This window comes from Vicugna pacos, chromosome 13 (genome assembly GCF_048564905.1).
Source record: "Vicugna pacos chromosome 13, VicPac4, whole genome shotgun sequence".
NCBI classification, from domain to species: Eukaryota; Metazoa; Chordata; class Mammalia; order Artiodactyla; family Camelidae; genus Vicugna; species Vicugna pacos.
In genome coordinates, this window is record NC_132999.1 from 40,469,708 (window position 1) to 40,485,279 (window position 15,572).

General features: G+C 54.0%; 1 protein-coding gene across 3 annotated transcripts; it reads left to right on the forward strand.

Annotated features, from left to right (window-relative positions):
• Positions 1-183: 183 nt before the first annotated feature.
• FHL3 (four and a half LIM domains 3) lies at positions 184-11,640 on the forward strand. Of its 3 annotated transcripts, none has more exons than XM_072974728.1 (6): positions 184-299; positions 9,323-9,496; positions 9,592-9,766; positions 10,589-10,758; positions 10,872-11,058; positions 11,189-11,640. In XM_072974728.1, exons 1-6 carry the CDS (start codon positions 243-245, stop codon positions 11,341-11,343), a joined length of 918 nt encoding a protein of 305 aa, XP_072830829.1. In that variant the 5' UTR covers positions 184-242; the 3' UTR covers positions 11,344-11,640. The 3 variants fall into 3 exon arrangements, with proteins under 3 accessions (XP_072830829.1, XP_072830828.1, XP_072830827.1); XM_072974727.1 differs by lacking the exon at positions 184-299 and adding an exon at positions 1,889-1,982; XM_072974726.1 differs by lacking the exon at positions 184-299 and adding an exon at positions 4,540-4,694.
• The last annotated feature ends 3,932 nt before the right edge of the window (positions 11,641-15,572 follow it).

The window sequence follows — 15,572 nt, forward strand, 5'->3', positions numbered from 1 at the left end:
CCGCAACCTATCCAGCGCCTGTCTTTCCGGAAATACGTCATCGAACAACGGCGTCCACCGCAGGCTGCTTCTGGGAAGTGTAGTTCTCTAGATCTAGTCTCGTGACTTACAACAGCGGGTTCTTATTCGCCAGGGTGTGTCCACGTGTAGCGAGAGCTCTACTTCGCGCTCCGCTCCGCGTTGGCACCTGGGAACACGAGGCTGGCACTGCCCTCGGGCTGAGCTGGGTATGGAGTGTGCGCATGCGCAGTCACCTATGGCTAGATTCCACTTGTGGTATTTACGCGCTGCGTTTAAAGGTAGGAGCCCCGTGAATTTTCCGGTGTACGGGCAAGAGAGCTCTACAGAGACACAAGACTCCTTAAAACTACGTCTGTCTGGTTCTGTCACTTACTGGCTATGCGACTTTTGACATGTCTCTTGACTTTAATGAGCATCATTTTTGTCATCTATAAAACAAGGATAATAATAGCATGCACTGCTTGCCTCATGGGTCCGTCAAGAGGCTCATACTTGAACGGAGGAGTCATATCGTGGCAGCAGTTATAAAGTTTTGAGTCCCTCACACCCTCAAGGTGTGGCTGACAGAATCAGCGTCAGAGGTAGCACAATGTAATGATTAGGACCATAAACCACAGAGGTGTGTTCTGATCCTAACTGTTACCGGCCAAGACAAAGTTGGCTTTCACTGAACCTTAGTCTCCCATCTGTAAAGCGGAGGTAATAATACATACCTACAAGGATTGTTGTGAGGATTAAATGAAATAATATGTTTAAAGTCCTTAATGTTGTGCTCACCCATTAGCGAGTTCACAATCAATTGGAACTGCTGTTACTATTAATATTACTAAACCTATCTGTAAGGTTTGAAAGAAGATTGGGCAAAGCAGAGCATTCCAGAGGCATTTGGTTTCTTTGCCACCACATGAAGCTAACCTTCTGTGAGTTCTGTAATTGCACCCATTTCTCATGACAGGGCTCACCCCTACAGCTAAGGAGCTCTGAGGAAATTGGCTTCTCAGTCCCTAGAGGTGCGAATCCAGTAGACCAGTGGGTGTGTAAAAGCTGATGTAGCTGAGCTCTGCTGTGTAAAAAGTTTTTCCCTGCCTCTGAGTCAGCCTTGCAAGGCCACGGCTACATGCAACAAAATTCCATTTCATTTGTTATTTAACCATTGAAAGGCAAGGCTCTTCATGATCTGGCCTCTGCCCACTTTTCCAGCCTCACCTTGATTAAGAAGCCCAGCCTTCAAGCAGAATGATCAGGTGGCAGCCCCAGTAACTCCTGCCACTTCCCCTGAAGAAGGCATTGAGTGGCAGGCATACCCAGGAGAAGGCAGTTCTGCACACTGGAGGAGGGGGGGTCAGGGGGGCAGAGACTGGAGTCAGCCCTAGATTTGAATAGCATATCCACCACCTTTTGGCTTGTGATTTGGGGCCATGTTGTCAAACTCTCTGAGCCCTGTGTACTACTCTGTAAAATAGTGATAATAATAATAACCACCTCATATGGCTTTTGCAAGAACTGAAGGAAATAACAAGTACTTAGCATGGTACCCTGCATGTAGCTGGCATTTAACCATAGGTTAGTTTCCCCTTCACCCTTCATCCCCCATGCTCAGCAAAAGTCACTCATTTCACCTATGTACCCAGACCCATTGCCAGGCTTAGGGGGTGGGGGTCAGAAGGAAAATGTTTCTGGGCAAGTTCTGGGCAAAGAGGGTGTCTGCTAAGTCAGTAGGCCTGCAGGGGCCATAGGCAGCCCAACGGGTAAGAGTGAGCAATACACCCAGAGAAGAAAGGAAGTTTTCTCACTTGAGGGGAGGAAGGCTTGTGGTTACAAGCATCGGAGAGTGATTCAGCAGCTGGAGGAAAGTATGAGAGGCCTGTCAGGCATCAGTCACCCAGGGCCTCTTTGTGAAAAATGCTTTCAAGGTAAAAGAACAGCTGGGAGACCCTGAGAAAGCCCCCTTCCACCACAAGGTAAGGAAGGATGAGTGGAGATCTCCTGGGTGGGTGAAGGGACAACCAGATCCCACTCGCCCGAGGCCAGTCGTCCAGGGCTCAGGCTCTGCTTACAGCCTCAGCTCAGACACACCTGTTCCCTGGAGAGGGGGGAGGACTGATGAGGGGAACAGGAACAGGGAGTCCATGAGGCCGATCCATAGACCTCCCTGGGGCACGTCCACCTGGGTCAACGGAAATAGAGTAAGCAGGGAAATGTGAGCCCACTAGGGAGCTGGAAATGGAGAGAGGAAAGGCACAGCCCCTGCCCTACACGAGTCTCCCTCCTGCAGGCTGGGCCAAGTGGGAAATCTACTAACTTTCCCTGGCCTCTGGACTCCAAGTCCAAGAAGCAAAACCTTAACACTTGACCAGGAAAGGGAGGGGGGTGGGGAGTTTCTCACGTATTGAATACCCACTGTGTGCTCTCATCCAATCCTCACAAGAACACTGTGAGACAGGGAGTCCACCACTTTTAACAGATGAGGGACTGAGGCTTCAAGAGGTTAAATGATGACAGAGGCTACAGAGCCTAACAATTAAGCTCTTTTTTTGGCATAAGGAGCTTTGACATTTCATTGTCTGGATTTGAATCCAGGCTAGGCTATTATTAGCTGTGTCACCCTTGGCAGGTTACTTCCTGTCTCTGTGCTTCCATATTCTCATCCTTAAAACGAGGATAAAAATACATATTTCACAAAGTTGTTGGATAATTGAGTGCATTAATATATGCAAAGCGCTTAGATAGGGACTGGTGCAAAATAAGTACTCAGGAAATACTGGCTGTTGTTCAGGCTGCTCATCAGAGATTCAAGCTGTGAGTAAAACCAGAGATCCCCCCCACCACCAACTCTGCCTTTGATCCAGCACCTTCCTTACTCACTCATAATCCCTCCCTTTCTGAAGGCTGCTAACCTTTGCCTTCCCCTCACTCCAGAGCAGACCCTTTCTTGCCATCTCCTTCAAGCAGGTAGTCTTCCCTGCACTCCCAGGGACTAGGAGTCTCCTACACCTGCAAGACAAACTCCAAAGTAAAGTCCCTCCCATGGGTTGACTGCTCCCTCCCTAGCCTCCAGATAGCATGTGCCTATGGTCCAATCAAAGGGGGTGGTGTGGGGGTCCAAACAGAAGCAGTGTCAGTCATTCGTTCATTCATCAGATAGTTATTACATGCCAGACATTGGAATAGGTACTGGGAGTGTGGGGTGAACCAGAAGGCCCCAGCCGTTGCCCTCATGGCACTTACAGTTTAGGCATCAGGAACAACAACAATAAACAAGCAGTTTCTTAATTTTGAAAGGAAACCTGGTGTCCAGGGTGACTTGGGACCCAGGAAGGCAGGCTTGTGATTCAGAGATGGGAGAGGAGGGTACTCAGGAGCCCAGGAAGGAATGTTTCTCTGCTCTGACAGCTTGGCTGGACCCAGCCTGGGGGATGGGAGAGCCTCTGTGGACACCTGAGTCTCTACTCTAGACCCTGAGGTTATTTCCAGGGTTGGTTTGTTGTCTCTTGTTTTGCAGAGATGCAGCAAAGCCTCCTCCTCCCTCCCTCATCCTTCCAGATTAAGGCTATTTATTCCTAGTGACAAGCCTGAGGATCCCAGAGGGGGTGGCCTCAAAGACCTGGAGGGGCCTTGTGTCCCTGGCAGGCGCCAGTTCTCCCTCCCAGGCAGGGCACAGGGAGGAAGCCAGAAGGCTGGATACTCTAGAGGTCGGGAAGGAGGACTTCACTCCACCACCCCTACCGCGCCCCATCCATGCACACGCCTCACACCCCTTCTTGAGAATCTCAAAAAGCATGGGGCCAAGGTTTAGGGGCTCTCCTGGGCCTGAAAGGTTAAAACTATTCCTGGGCACTGTGGAAACCAAGGGAAGATTTCTCTGTTCCTCGATGCATTTGGAGGTGAGGAGGTGGTCACTTTTGGTTTTGCCACTCAGAGTGGAATAAAGCCCTTTGAAGGTCAAGGCCCTACAGGGGGGGTCCTTCACTCCTCCTTTCCAGAGAGCACCTTGGTTCCCACTGACAGGGCCTTGACACAAGGTCAAAACCGCCTCCTCCTCCAGGCTGGAATAAGTCCTCTTTTACAAATTCGGGCTGAGCGTGATCCCTGGGGGTAAATTGGGAGGGGACAGAGACACCAAAAGGGAGGGCAGGAGGACTCTAGGTCCCCAAATGGACCTTGGTCGGCTGCCTCCTATATCCCTGGCCAGAGATTGAATATAGCTAGCCGCTGGGGGGGGGGTGAGTGGGGTGGACAGGGAGAGAGGACAGCAAAAGCTGCAGGGAGGGGACGGGGCGGGGTCCTGGCCGCCGGGGAAGGTTGGGAGAGCCAGGTTAGGCCCGGCCGGCCGAGGGGGCTGGGGCGGGCTCCTGGCCGAAAGGGAGGTGGGGGCGGGGTCTGGCCCCCGGCCTCCGGGATGAGGGGCGGGGGGCGGGGTTGGTACCCCGCGGGCAGGGGCGGCCGGGGGCGGGGTTCGGGCGGGGCGGGCCCCCGCGCTCACTTCCTCCGGGAGGGGTTGGGGCCGCGCTCCCACTCGCCCACACAGTCCGTGCAGCCGGCAGCCTAGCCGGCAGCCCGCTCGCCCCCGCTCCGCCCGGCCCGCAGGTACGAGCCGCCGAGGGAAGCGGCACCGGCTCCCCTGCCCCACTCCCTCGAGAGCGCCGCGCCCCGCTCCTGCCGCCCGCTTCGAGGTGAGCTCTCCGCCAAGCCCGTCTCCCCATCCCGACTCCCGATCCCGGCTCCCGGCCCCCGCCCTCGGGCCGGGGAGGGAGAGGTGGCCCGCCGGGGGTTAAGGGCAACCGCGGCCCCCGCTCCCTGCCCCCGTCCCCGCCGGGGTCGAGCCGCGGGCGCCGGGGACACGCTGGGAGCTGAGCCCCGGAGGGCGTCCCTCGGACCGAACCGCTCCCGGCCGCCCGGCGGGGTAGGGGGCCAAGTTTGAAATGGAAAAGCCAGAGGAGAGAGAGAGAGAGATCGAAATCTAGAGATCGAGATCGGGAGGGCTCGAGAAACAGGCTCACCAGTGGAGCAAGAGACCGAGACAGGACAGGAGCGACTAGCTTTGGACCCGCGGCAGCAGAGATATCCGAAACAGAGAGTAACTTGGGCGTAGAGTCACCCCGGGGGCAGGCCCGAGGCATAGGGACTGTCCCAGGTTTTGTGGAGCGAAGCATTTTAAGAAAAAGCATACAGTGACCCTAGACGTGTTGTGGGCCCTTTCCAGGGCCTTGGAGATTTCTGAGCAGGTTGAGGGGCCCCAAAACTAAGCTTCATTAGCCTCGTGGTAAATCAGACTCTGAGAGGCCTAAAAAGACATCCAGAGACTGGAGACAGAGACACTGAGGGGCAGAGAGATGCTGAGAGATAGAGAAGGGGGGTGGGTAAGGACCAAGGCAGTGCACCCTACAGAGACTCAGAGATACCAAGACTTGGGTGGACAGAGGTGGAAATCCACAGAGGCTCCCATTGGGAGATAGCCAGTCAGAGATACAGAGACAGGGAAACAGAAAGACAGCTGCTGAAGTGTGCAGACACAGACGTGCTGAGCAGAGCAGGGCTAGACGCCGAGAGACAGATGTAATGGAGGCGCAATGACAGCTTCCAAGACAGACCCGGAGCGACTCAGGCCTGAAAAACTGGGAAGCGAGGATGTGGAGAAACAGAAACTCTCGGCCAACTGAGCCCCCCTGAGGCAGAGGACCTGAGACAGTAAGACTCATCAGGAAGGAGCCCCACACATTTACTAAGACAGCCCCAACTTATTTTTAAACTCAAATCTTGGACGCGCTGCTTCAGCCCTGGGGGACCTGGGGTGAATGAACTGTTCCTCTTCTGTCCCCAGAGCAGCTGCTGGATCCTGCTTCCCACCCCCCTTCCCCTAAACTGCTCTGACTCCCAGGCCTCATGGGGGGAAGGGAGGGGGAAAGAGTGGAGAGTTTGGGGTTGATGCCTAGTAGCAGGGTTTGATTTCTCTCCTCAAGCCTCCTGTCAAGTCCTTGGAGCTGGGGGAGGGGTCTGTTCTGATCCTGACTCACAGCTGTGGGACCTGGCCAGGGTCCTCCTGGACGGTGGGGGCTGGGGGTGGGGGGGAAGGGCTCGAGCGATTGGCATAGGGACTTGGAAAGGCTTCTGGGTGTCTTCCAGTCTCAGGGCTGGCAGCTGGGGAGAAGAGCCAGGCTCCTGTGCTAGTGATATCACCCAGCATCTCCTGTCTCTCAGCCCTTAAGTGCTGACCAACCCCTCCACTGCCATTGCAGCAATTTGTAGGGAAAGAGAAATGGGAAAGGGCTCCCGGCTGGGAGGCAGGGGCCCTGGGTTGCCTGATACCTGAGTGACTTTGGGCATGCCTGTGCCTTGTCCCTGGCCTCTGTGCTCAGCTATAAAATGGGGACGATACCGTATCCTTCCTGCCTTTTCTGTGATCTGTTAGGTGCCAGGTGAGGGGGAATGTGCTTTGAGAGGCAAAGCAGCACGCAGGTGTGTACACCTTTGTACCCGTGTTGCAGGTTTCGGAGTTATGCTCTCTGGAGTCACACTTGCCCCACTGGTCTCAGTGAGCCCCATGGCCAGGGCCTCTTCAGTTCCCCAGCAGATCTAAGGGGTTCCCTTTTTGTTCCCTCTCTGGGTTCACACTGCAAATGTCAAGGTCAAGTCCCAGGCCAGCCCCTCGACCCAGGCCTGGCTGAGAAACTGTTGTCTGACCCCAATATAAGTGAAGGGCTAATAATAAAAACACTAGAAGCTACCATTTACTGACTGCTTGCCATCTACCTGGTGCTTTCCAAGTATCATCACATTTAAGCCTGGCAACAACCCTAGGAGGTGGGAGGTAGTATTAGATGGGAAAACAGGCTCAGGGAGCTTAGGTGACTTGCCCAGGATCACCCAGGTTTAGATTTCACAGCCTGAGCTTCGACACAACATATGCCACATCATTTAACCAGCCATTCAGAGCTGCAGGAGGTGGGTGGGGAGGTCTCAGGTGTGTCTGGATCAGGTGCAGGGGGGTGTGTGTGTTAGGGGCAGTGACTGAGAGCCATCTGGCAGACTGAGCCGTCTCCCCTGCACCACCCCCCACCAGCCATGAAGGAATACAAGACTGGTTCCCTTTAGTCCCCTAGCCCTGCCAGGGCAAGGGGGAGGCGGGGAATGGGCAGAAACAGGTGGGCCTTGGTAGTGCCCTTCACCCTGTCCTCACCAGAGCCCAGGCGGACAGACTAGAGGACTAAGGGATTCTGGGAAAGAAACAGAAGCCACACCCATACCTTATTTGGGGTTCTCCTGTCTCAGAGTGGTGACTGCCTCCCTCCCAGGGGGCGGACCTAGGGCTAGCCTGGGCCTGGGAAGGTGGCAGGGCTACTGGGGGCCCAGCCAGGAAGGAAGGGCCCAGGACACTCCCAGACAGACGGATGCATGGTCACTCTGCACCTGTGTGGCCCCCTGCTGCCCAGTGGCTGACAGCCCAGGCAACCCTCAGATGTGGGGCCAGAGGAAATCCAGGCCGAATGGCAGGGAGCGTACGGAGAAGGAGGGGTGCCCTCACCCTCCAGCATAGCCCCCAGCCCAGAAGTCCCTGCTCTGAAGACCTCAGCTCCTGGTGACCTCATGCCCTGGCCTGGGGTATGAATTGAGTGTCCTTCCATTGTACAGAAGGGCAGCTGTGAGCTTACGATCTGTCCCTTCGAAAGATCCAGGCCCTCCAGGCTTGGGGCGTCTGCTAGCGTCTGGAGTCTGAACTCCAAGCCAGAGCAACGCTCGCTCGTTGGCAATAATTTCCTGCTGGGGGTGGCTGAGAGAAGAGGGCTTTTTCTTCACCTTGAGCCAGGCCAGGCTCTGGGGACTGCCAGTTACTGGGGCCTAGTGGGGAAGAGGGGACTGGGGGGTTCCTTTGTACTCCCCAGACCCCATCTGCAGCGGTGAGAACATCCCTTTCCTATGGTCCTGGTGGTTCCGCTCCACCCACCCCGGGATCCCAGTCCTCAGTGAGTGGGCTTCATGATGGAGGAAGCTGCGGTGGGGAGCTCTAAGTCTGGGGCCAGGGACTGGAATCAGGGGCAGCAGGAGGGACTGGGAACCCCACTTCCCTAACCCTCCCTACTCCCCAAGCTCCTGCTGCAGAGGCAGCTGTGTGGATGACCTCATCCCACAAACATGCTTTGTTCCTGAGAAAATGGAAAGTGTCTGAGGTTTGGTGGGGGGCTGGGTGTCTGCCATAACAGTTCTCAGGGCTCCCCACTTGCCTGACTAACCATCCAAGAGGGGGCATGATTGGAGAGCAGTGTCTTCAGTGGCTCCCACTCTTACCCTTCACTCCTCTGGCCCCAAACCCTTAGAAAAGCTGGGGAGAGGCTGTCTCTCCCAGAGGCAGGGGGAGGGAAATAATGACCCAGGGGATGGAAAGATTCTGGGGCTTTGCCAGTCACTGCCAGGACTGATGCCCGGCAGGAGATGGCAGGAGGCACACTGCATTATCTCCAGTTCTCCTCTTTCTCCCCAAGCATCTCATTTCCCTTTTTCTCCCCTGTTGCTGGCAAAACGTGACATCTGGCCATCTGTGCTGCCACAGCTGCTGCAGATGTTGCAGGCCCAGGCTCCCCAGGCTGGTGTGACCAGAGACTCAGTGGGAGGTGGCAGGGGGTGAGTGCAGAGGGTCCAGCTAGGGAAGCTTGGCTGTGTCCAGCTTGCAGGATTTCCTTCCTGCTTAAACCTAGGTCGAGCCTCTGAAGTTCTTGTTGCTGGATTCTCTTGGGAGGGGAGGCCCTGTGTGATTTCTCCCATCAGCCTCCTCCACCTCCACCATTCATTGGCCCAGCATCCTTCTTACATTCTGCCGTTTCCTGGGTCAGGATGGAGAGTAGGAACAGCTCATGGTCATCCTAAGCTCCCACTCCCGAGCTCTGGGTCTACCCCTAGGATCCCTTCCTAGGAGTCAGGACAGGGTGAGTGTGCTGTTCATATGGGATAGAGTGGGGTCCTGCCCCTGCTCTTGCCCACCTTGGGGACATTAGGGACAGTTGGAGGCTAAACACAGGGGCAGGAAATGAGTCACTGACCCAGGAAAAGCCCCCTCCTCCCAGTTCTGCCAGGGCCCAGATAAGAAAAGAACTTCTGCTTCCTGATTTGCTTCCTGACCCCCTCTCACCCCCCAGTGTTAAATACAGAAATAAATATGCAGGACTTGGGTTCCCAGAAGTACCCGCTCCCCATCACAACCTGCTCTGATCTGGCATTTCCTACATCTAGTCTCTTGCTTTTTTTCAATGCCACGGGCTAAGCCACAGCCCCTCTGAGTGACCCCTGCCTCACCTTGTGCCCCTAACAGGGCTCACTCACAGCCACCATGAGCGAGGCCTTTGACTGTGCAAAATGCAGTGAGTCCCTGTATGGGCGCAAATACATCCAGACGGACGACGGTCCCTACTGTGTGCCCTGCTATGACAACACCTTCGCCAACACGTGCGCCGAGTGCCAGCAGCTCATCGGGCATGACTCGAGGGTAAAAGACTGGACCACACAGGCCAGGGAGTGGTGGGTGGAGGAGGCTGGCAGGAGGGGGCCAAGGTGCCAGTGCCCGTGCCCTGCTCCCCGCAGGAGCTGTTCTACGAAGACCGCCACTTCCACGAGGGCTGCTTCCGCTGCTGCCGCTGCCAGCGCTCCCTAGCTGATGAGCCCTTCACTTGCCAGGACAGCGAGCTGCTCTGTAACGACTGCTACTGCAGTGCCTTCTCTTCCCAGTGCTCTGCCTGCGGGGAGACCGTCATGCCTGGTACGTTTCCGGGGGCTCACTGTGTGTGTGGCACTGGCATGCCTGTCTGATCCCTACATGGAGGCTTGGTAAAGACCTGCACACACAGCATGTTCCTGGAAATCGAATGTGTGCAGGATCCGTGGTGCCTGCGTGCTCCTGGGAGCTTGGCACACACAGGAACTGACACGCTCAGGTATACACATGAAAGCTTGGCACGTAGAGACTGACACGCCTGGTACACACCTTGGGGCTTAGCATGTATGAAGACCTGCATGTTTGGCACAGGTAAGCTGAGTGGGCTGAAACGGTCATGCTTGGTGCCTAATGTGCGTGGCAACCTGCACGGCTAACAGAAAGTGAGGATTTAGAACACATGGAGGCTGGCATGATTAGGATATGCCAGGGCTTATTACATACTGCATCTGTCATGTCCAGTGTGTTGGAAATTGGTGTGGGCAGAGACTTGCTTGCCTACTACATGGGCCTTTGTGTGTGTGCTCACACCATCATGTCTGGTGTGTGAGGTCTGAGCATATATGGAGTCATCAGGCCTGTGACCTGGAGGCCTGGTGTGTGCTGAGATAGTTACATCTGGTACCCTATGGGGACTTCCCATCTGCCAAACCCTCAGGTCTAGTTCGTGGGGGCCTAGCACATGCTCAGCCAGCAAGTCTGGTGTTGAGCAGAGGTTAGCATGTGTGATGTTCGTGCCCCTGTAAAAGCCTCGACACCACCCTGTAGGCTGTGCAAGCAGCAGGGACTCTTCCTTCAGTGGGCAGCAGAGGGTGGTGCTCAGAAGCTTGGGACACAGCCTCTGAGTGGGACCCCTGTTCCCCACAGGGTCCCGGAAGCTGGAGTACGGAGGCCAGACGTGGCACGAGCACTGCTTCCTGTGCAGCGGCTGTGAGCAGCCGCTGGGTTCCCGTTCCTTTGTGCCTGACAAGGGTGCCCACTACTGCGTCCCCTGCTATGAGAACAAGTTCGCTCCTCGCTGTGCCCGCTGCAGCAAGGTGGGGGCTGGGCCAGAGGGGCGGGTGCTCAGGGTGGGGGTGAGCAAGGCTCCGTGGTGGTTGTGAGGTAGGAATCCCCACTCCCCCCCTGCTGACAGATGCTGTCCTCGCAGACGCTGACACAGGGTGGCGTGACATACCGTGACCAGCCCTGGCATCGAGAATGCCTGGTCTGCACCGGGTGCCAGACGCCCCTGGCAGGGCAGCAGTTCACCTCCCGCGATGACGATCCCTACTGTGTGGACTGTTTTGGAGAACTCTTTGCACCCAAGTGCAGCAGCTGCAAGCGCCCCATCACAGGTGGGACAAAGGGTCAAAGGACAGAGTGGTAGGGCGTAGTCAAGGGAATGGGGGACCTGGTATTGGGTGAGGCCAAGGGACAGAACCGCCTCCCTCCAGATTGCAGCATTAACCTCCAGCCTTCCTCTAGGACTCGGCGGAGGCAAGTATGTGTCCTTCGAAGACCGCCATTGGCACCACAGCTGCTTCTCCTGTGCCCGGTGCTCCACCTCTCTGGTCGGTCAAGGCTTCGTGCCGGATGGAGACCAAGTGCTGTGCCAGGGCTGCAGCCAGGCAGGGCCCTGAGCCAGGGCTCCAGGGCCCAGGCCCTCCCAAACCAGGGCTCCAGGACTAAGGCTCCTTTTACAAACCACCTCTGGGACCCAGCCCCTCCCCAAATTGGGGCTCCCTCTGGGCTCCAGGATTCAGCTTCCCCACTCCAGCATCCCCAGTCTGGTACTCCCTGACCCAGGGCCCCCAAACCTGGGCTCTTATGGGGCCTCCATCATTCAAATCTCCTCCCCAAGCCTGGATTCCAGAACTCCATCCTCGCCTCTATGGTCTGGGTTCCCAGACTGAGTCCTCTCCCCAAATCAGGGCTCTGGGGCACAAGCCCCCTTCAATCTGGACTTCTCTCCAAAGATTTTAGGTCTCCTGTGGGTACCTGAGAAGTCCTCCACAGTAGACTAAACTCGGGCTTGACTCTCCCCACCCCTGTCCCACCAATGTCCCGAGGGATGGGGCTGTCAGGGCAGCAGATCCAGTGTTCACTGGTTAGAGGGTCCTAGGGTACAGGGTTTTGCCCAGCCCATGTTGTAGAGTGTTTTCTCATTTCATTTCATTTCAGCTCAGTTTTGCCCAGAGATGGGCAGAGGGGTGGGGTTGGCTTACCCCACCTTCAGAGTCTGCAATAAAGCAGTATGAGGAAGTGAAGGCCTCTGTGTGTTTGTGTAGGGGTGGAGGGGCAAGGAAAATTCCTTCACGCACCGGGGGACCGAGGTTCCTACTGGACCTCCTCTGTTTAGAGCTGACAGGCGGGATGGGAAATCTCTCCAGAGAAAGGGGATCCCCGCCGCTGCTACCGTCCCTCTCAGGCTTAGCCTGCTTACCCCCTGTTGGCAAAGGGTTTTTTCCTCTGGGTAGGGAAGAGGAGGGGTTTGAGGGTGGTTCCGGACGGGAGCAGGGGGACGGGTGACGTTGGGTTTCCCCGTCTGGTACCAATCGCCCCCCTCCCTTAACAGCCCATCCCAAATCCCGCAGAGCACCCGGTGCGGATCCCCAGTCTGGGCCCAGACCCTAGCCCCCTTCCCCCTCTTCCCGAGGATTAGCGGAGGCGGCCTGGGATCCGCTCGCGGCCGCACGTTTTTTGCCAAAAAAGGCAAGGATGCAGCTGCACGCGCCGCGGGAACATCTGGATCCGATTCCCGGCATGAATGGGTCATGGCCCCGCCCCCCCGTGATTCAAGGGCGGGGGCGGGAATGAGAGAGGGGGGCTGTCCCCCAAAATGGGGAGATGGGGCGGAGCGCTGCTCCCCTAACTCGACGTCCGACGCCCCTGCCCCTGTGCTCTCGGCGGCCTGCGGTCTGGGCTCCGCGGTCCAGACTGTCGGAGCCCGACTCGTGCGCGCCGGCGGCCGGCGCGGGCTAAGGGGCTCAAATCCTGCCCGCGGACTCCCGGGGTGGGGGCCCCGCGCCGGGCGGCGGACCCTCGGCACCCTGTGGGGGAGGGGCCCCTCCGGTCCGGCAGAACCGCGTGATTATATGTATCTCAAACGCAGTGCTCCCAGAAATCCTATGGGGCGGGCGTTTTTCCACTTCACAGAGGTGGATACTCCACTTGTCAGTTCCCCCAAAGTCGCAGAGGTAGGTCCCGAGTTCTAATCTGCTCCGCACTGCCTCCCCCGCCCAATTCGAATCCTAAACATTCTGGTTGACATTTTCAACAAACCTTTACGAATGCCCACCATGTTTGCTTATAAATAATAATTGTATGTTTACATTTTTGTCTCTTTCTTCCACCAGCCTCTGTGAGGATTGGGCTCATGACAGCTGCCTCGCTCACTCCTCCACTCTCGGTAACCGGCACTTAACTACATGTTCAATAAATACTTGTAGTCCAAGCATACAAAACAGCTAGTGCAAAGGCCCAGAGGCCAGAAAAAAACATATGGTGCTTTGGGGAAGCAGCAAGTAATTTCATCCGGAGAAAGTGCCAAGAGACTAAAATGGCAGGCAGAGGCCAGTACATGAAAAGCCGAATGCCAAGTTAAACAGACCTCACCCTGCGGAGAAAGCAGCCAGTGGAAATGTTTAAGCAGGGGCATGAGAGATCACTCCACTGCAGCGTGAATAATTGATTGGAGGGGTAAGATGAGGAGGCTGATTAGGAAGCTAGTGTAGTGGTCCGGGTGAGCGATAAGGAGGCAGGTGGCAGCAGGAGTGGAACAGACAGGACTTGGTGACTGGTTTGAAGGAGTGGGGAAGATTTTAGGGGAAGGAAGACCTCAGGTGAATGGTGTTGAATAGGTGGTCCATCCACCCATCTAAGAGGAAGGGATGTACAAGTACGTGTGTCATTGATTTCAGGATAAACATTTTTCAGATTTAACATCTCAAAAGCCCAGATGCCGTGTATAATCAAAGGTGTGACATAGTTTAACTGGCAATTTTTATTTTCTTTCTTTTTTAGTGGAACGAAAAATAATGATGGGGTTAACATTTGATAGTGTCTCATATTCGATGAAATACGGTAGATCTCAACCCTTTACCCCATCACACTCCCCCCCAAAAAAAGAGACACACGCAGAGGCTCCGCAATCCCGAACGAAAATTTCTTACCACTTTCCTAGTGCTGCAGGAAAAAATTCTGGAGAGGAGTTGTGCCCGAGGGCCTCTCCCTGAGGTTGAAGTCTTGCTTAAATTTTCAGACATAAATGCAACCCACGCAACACCCCATAAACAAGTAGGACAAAAGTCATCTCTGTTATCTTTTTAACTTTAAAAAACAAAAAGCAATGCATGCTTATTGTAGAAAAGTTGGAGAATTCCGAAAAGTAAAAAGAAGGTAAAAAAAAAATCACTAATAACTCCTTGACGTATTATAACCTCCTAGTTCTTTTTCCTTAAGTAGGCATGTACATATTGTGTATTTTCATTTTTAGTTTTAAATTTATTTTTAAAATGAAAACAGTAATACATGTATATATTAAGAAAAAATTTTTCATGCTGTACTTTGGCCATATACAAAGAAAAATTTCCCTACCATACTAGATCTTCCAGTCTCTCCTCATAACAACCACTGTTTACTGTTACTTGGAATAATCTCCTTGTGTATCTATTTTTGTATACACTATTGTGCTTTTAGCTTTTTTCACTTTGTGTGGTCATCTTTCCATCTGAGTTTATACAGATTTTTTTAAACAGCTTTATTGAGGTATAAATTACATACCATAAAATTCACCCAATTTGAGTGTACAATTCAGTTAATTTTAGCAAATTTAATAGAGTGGTGCGACTATCACCATAATCCAATTTTAGAACATTTCTATCACCCCTCCCCCAAAGATATATTGTCTTTTGCAGTTATTTCCTGTCTCCTCCAGCAACTGGCAACCACTCACCTACTTTGTCTCCATAGATTTGCCATCTGTACATTCAATATATCATTTTTGTGTGTGTGTCTGGCTTATTTCACTTAGGTTGATGTTTTCATGATTCATCCATATTATAGCATTCCTTTATTGCCATATAATATTCCATTGTATGGATACACCACATTTGGTTTGTCCATTTACCAGTTAATGGACTTGGGAGTTGCATCCAGTTTTTGTTGTTTATGAATAACACTGCTATGAACATCTGAATTAATGGACATAAGTTTTCATTTCTCCACCTAGAAGTGGACATGTAGACTTGCTTCATTCTTTTTTATTTATTTTTTATTCTTTATTTTGGGGGGGTATTTCATACTTTTTTAAACAGCTGTATAGCATTTTACTGCTTGGATGTACCGTATTTTAACCATGCCCCTGCTGGTAGACAATTAGGCTGTTTCCACATACGAATTTCTTTTAAAAGAAAGGAAGGAAGGAAGGAAAGAAAGAAAGAAACGGAAAGAAGGAAGGAAGGAAGGAAGGAAGGAAGGAAGGAAGGAAGGAAGGAAGGAAGGAAGGAAGGAAGGAAGGAAGGAAGGGAGAAGAGAAAGGAAATAAAGAACAAAACCCGCTATCTTCTCCATTTTATTGACAAGGACATGAAGATCCCGAGAAGGGAAAAACGTTGTCACAGGTCACACTGAGAGATGGAGATCCAAGTTCGGGTTCCCCAGCTCCCATCCACGCTCTTCAAATACTCAGTCCGAGACCCTGCCAGCAGGGCCGCCGGGCCCAAGGAAGCCCGGGGAAGCCAGGTTAGATTCCTTAACGCCAAGCAAATGGGTTTCTGTATGCCCCCTAGAGGGACCTGCAAACCGTTAGGCATCGCGCCACACACACCCGGCCAGCAGGGGGCACTGCAGCCGCCTCCATAGCACTGAC

Coding starts and splice junctions, on each gene's coding strand:
- FHL3 (XM_072974728.1), top strand. CDS start 243: ATGCGCAGTCACCTATGGCTAGATTCCACTTGTGGTATTTACGCGCTG. Junction 300..9,322: donor TTTACGCGCTGCGTTTAAAG/GTAGGAGCCCCG, acceptor TGCCCCTAACAG/GGCTCACTCACAGCCACCAT. Junction 10,759..10,871: donor GCTGTGCCCGCTGCAGCAAG/GTGGGGGCTGGG, acceptor CTGTCCTCGCAG/ACGCTGACACAGGGTGGCGT.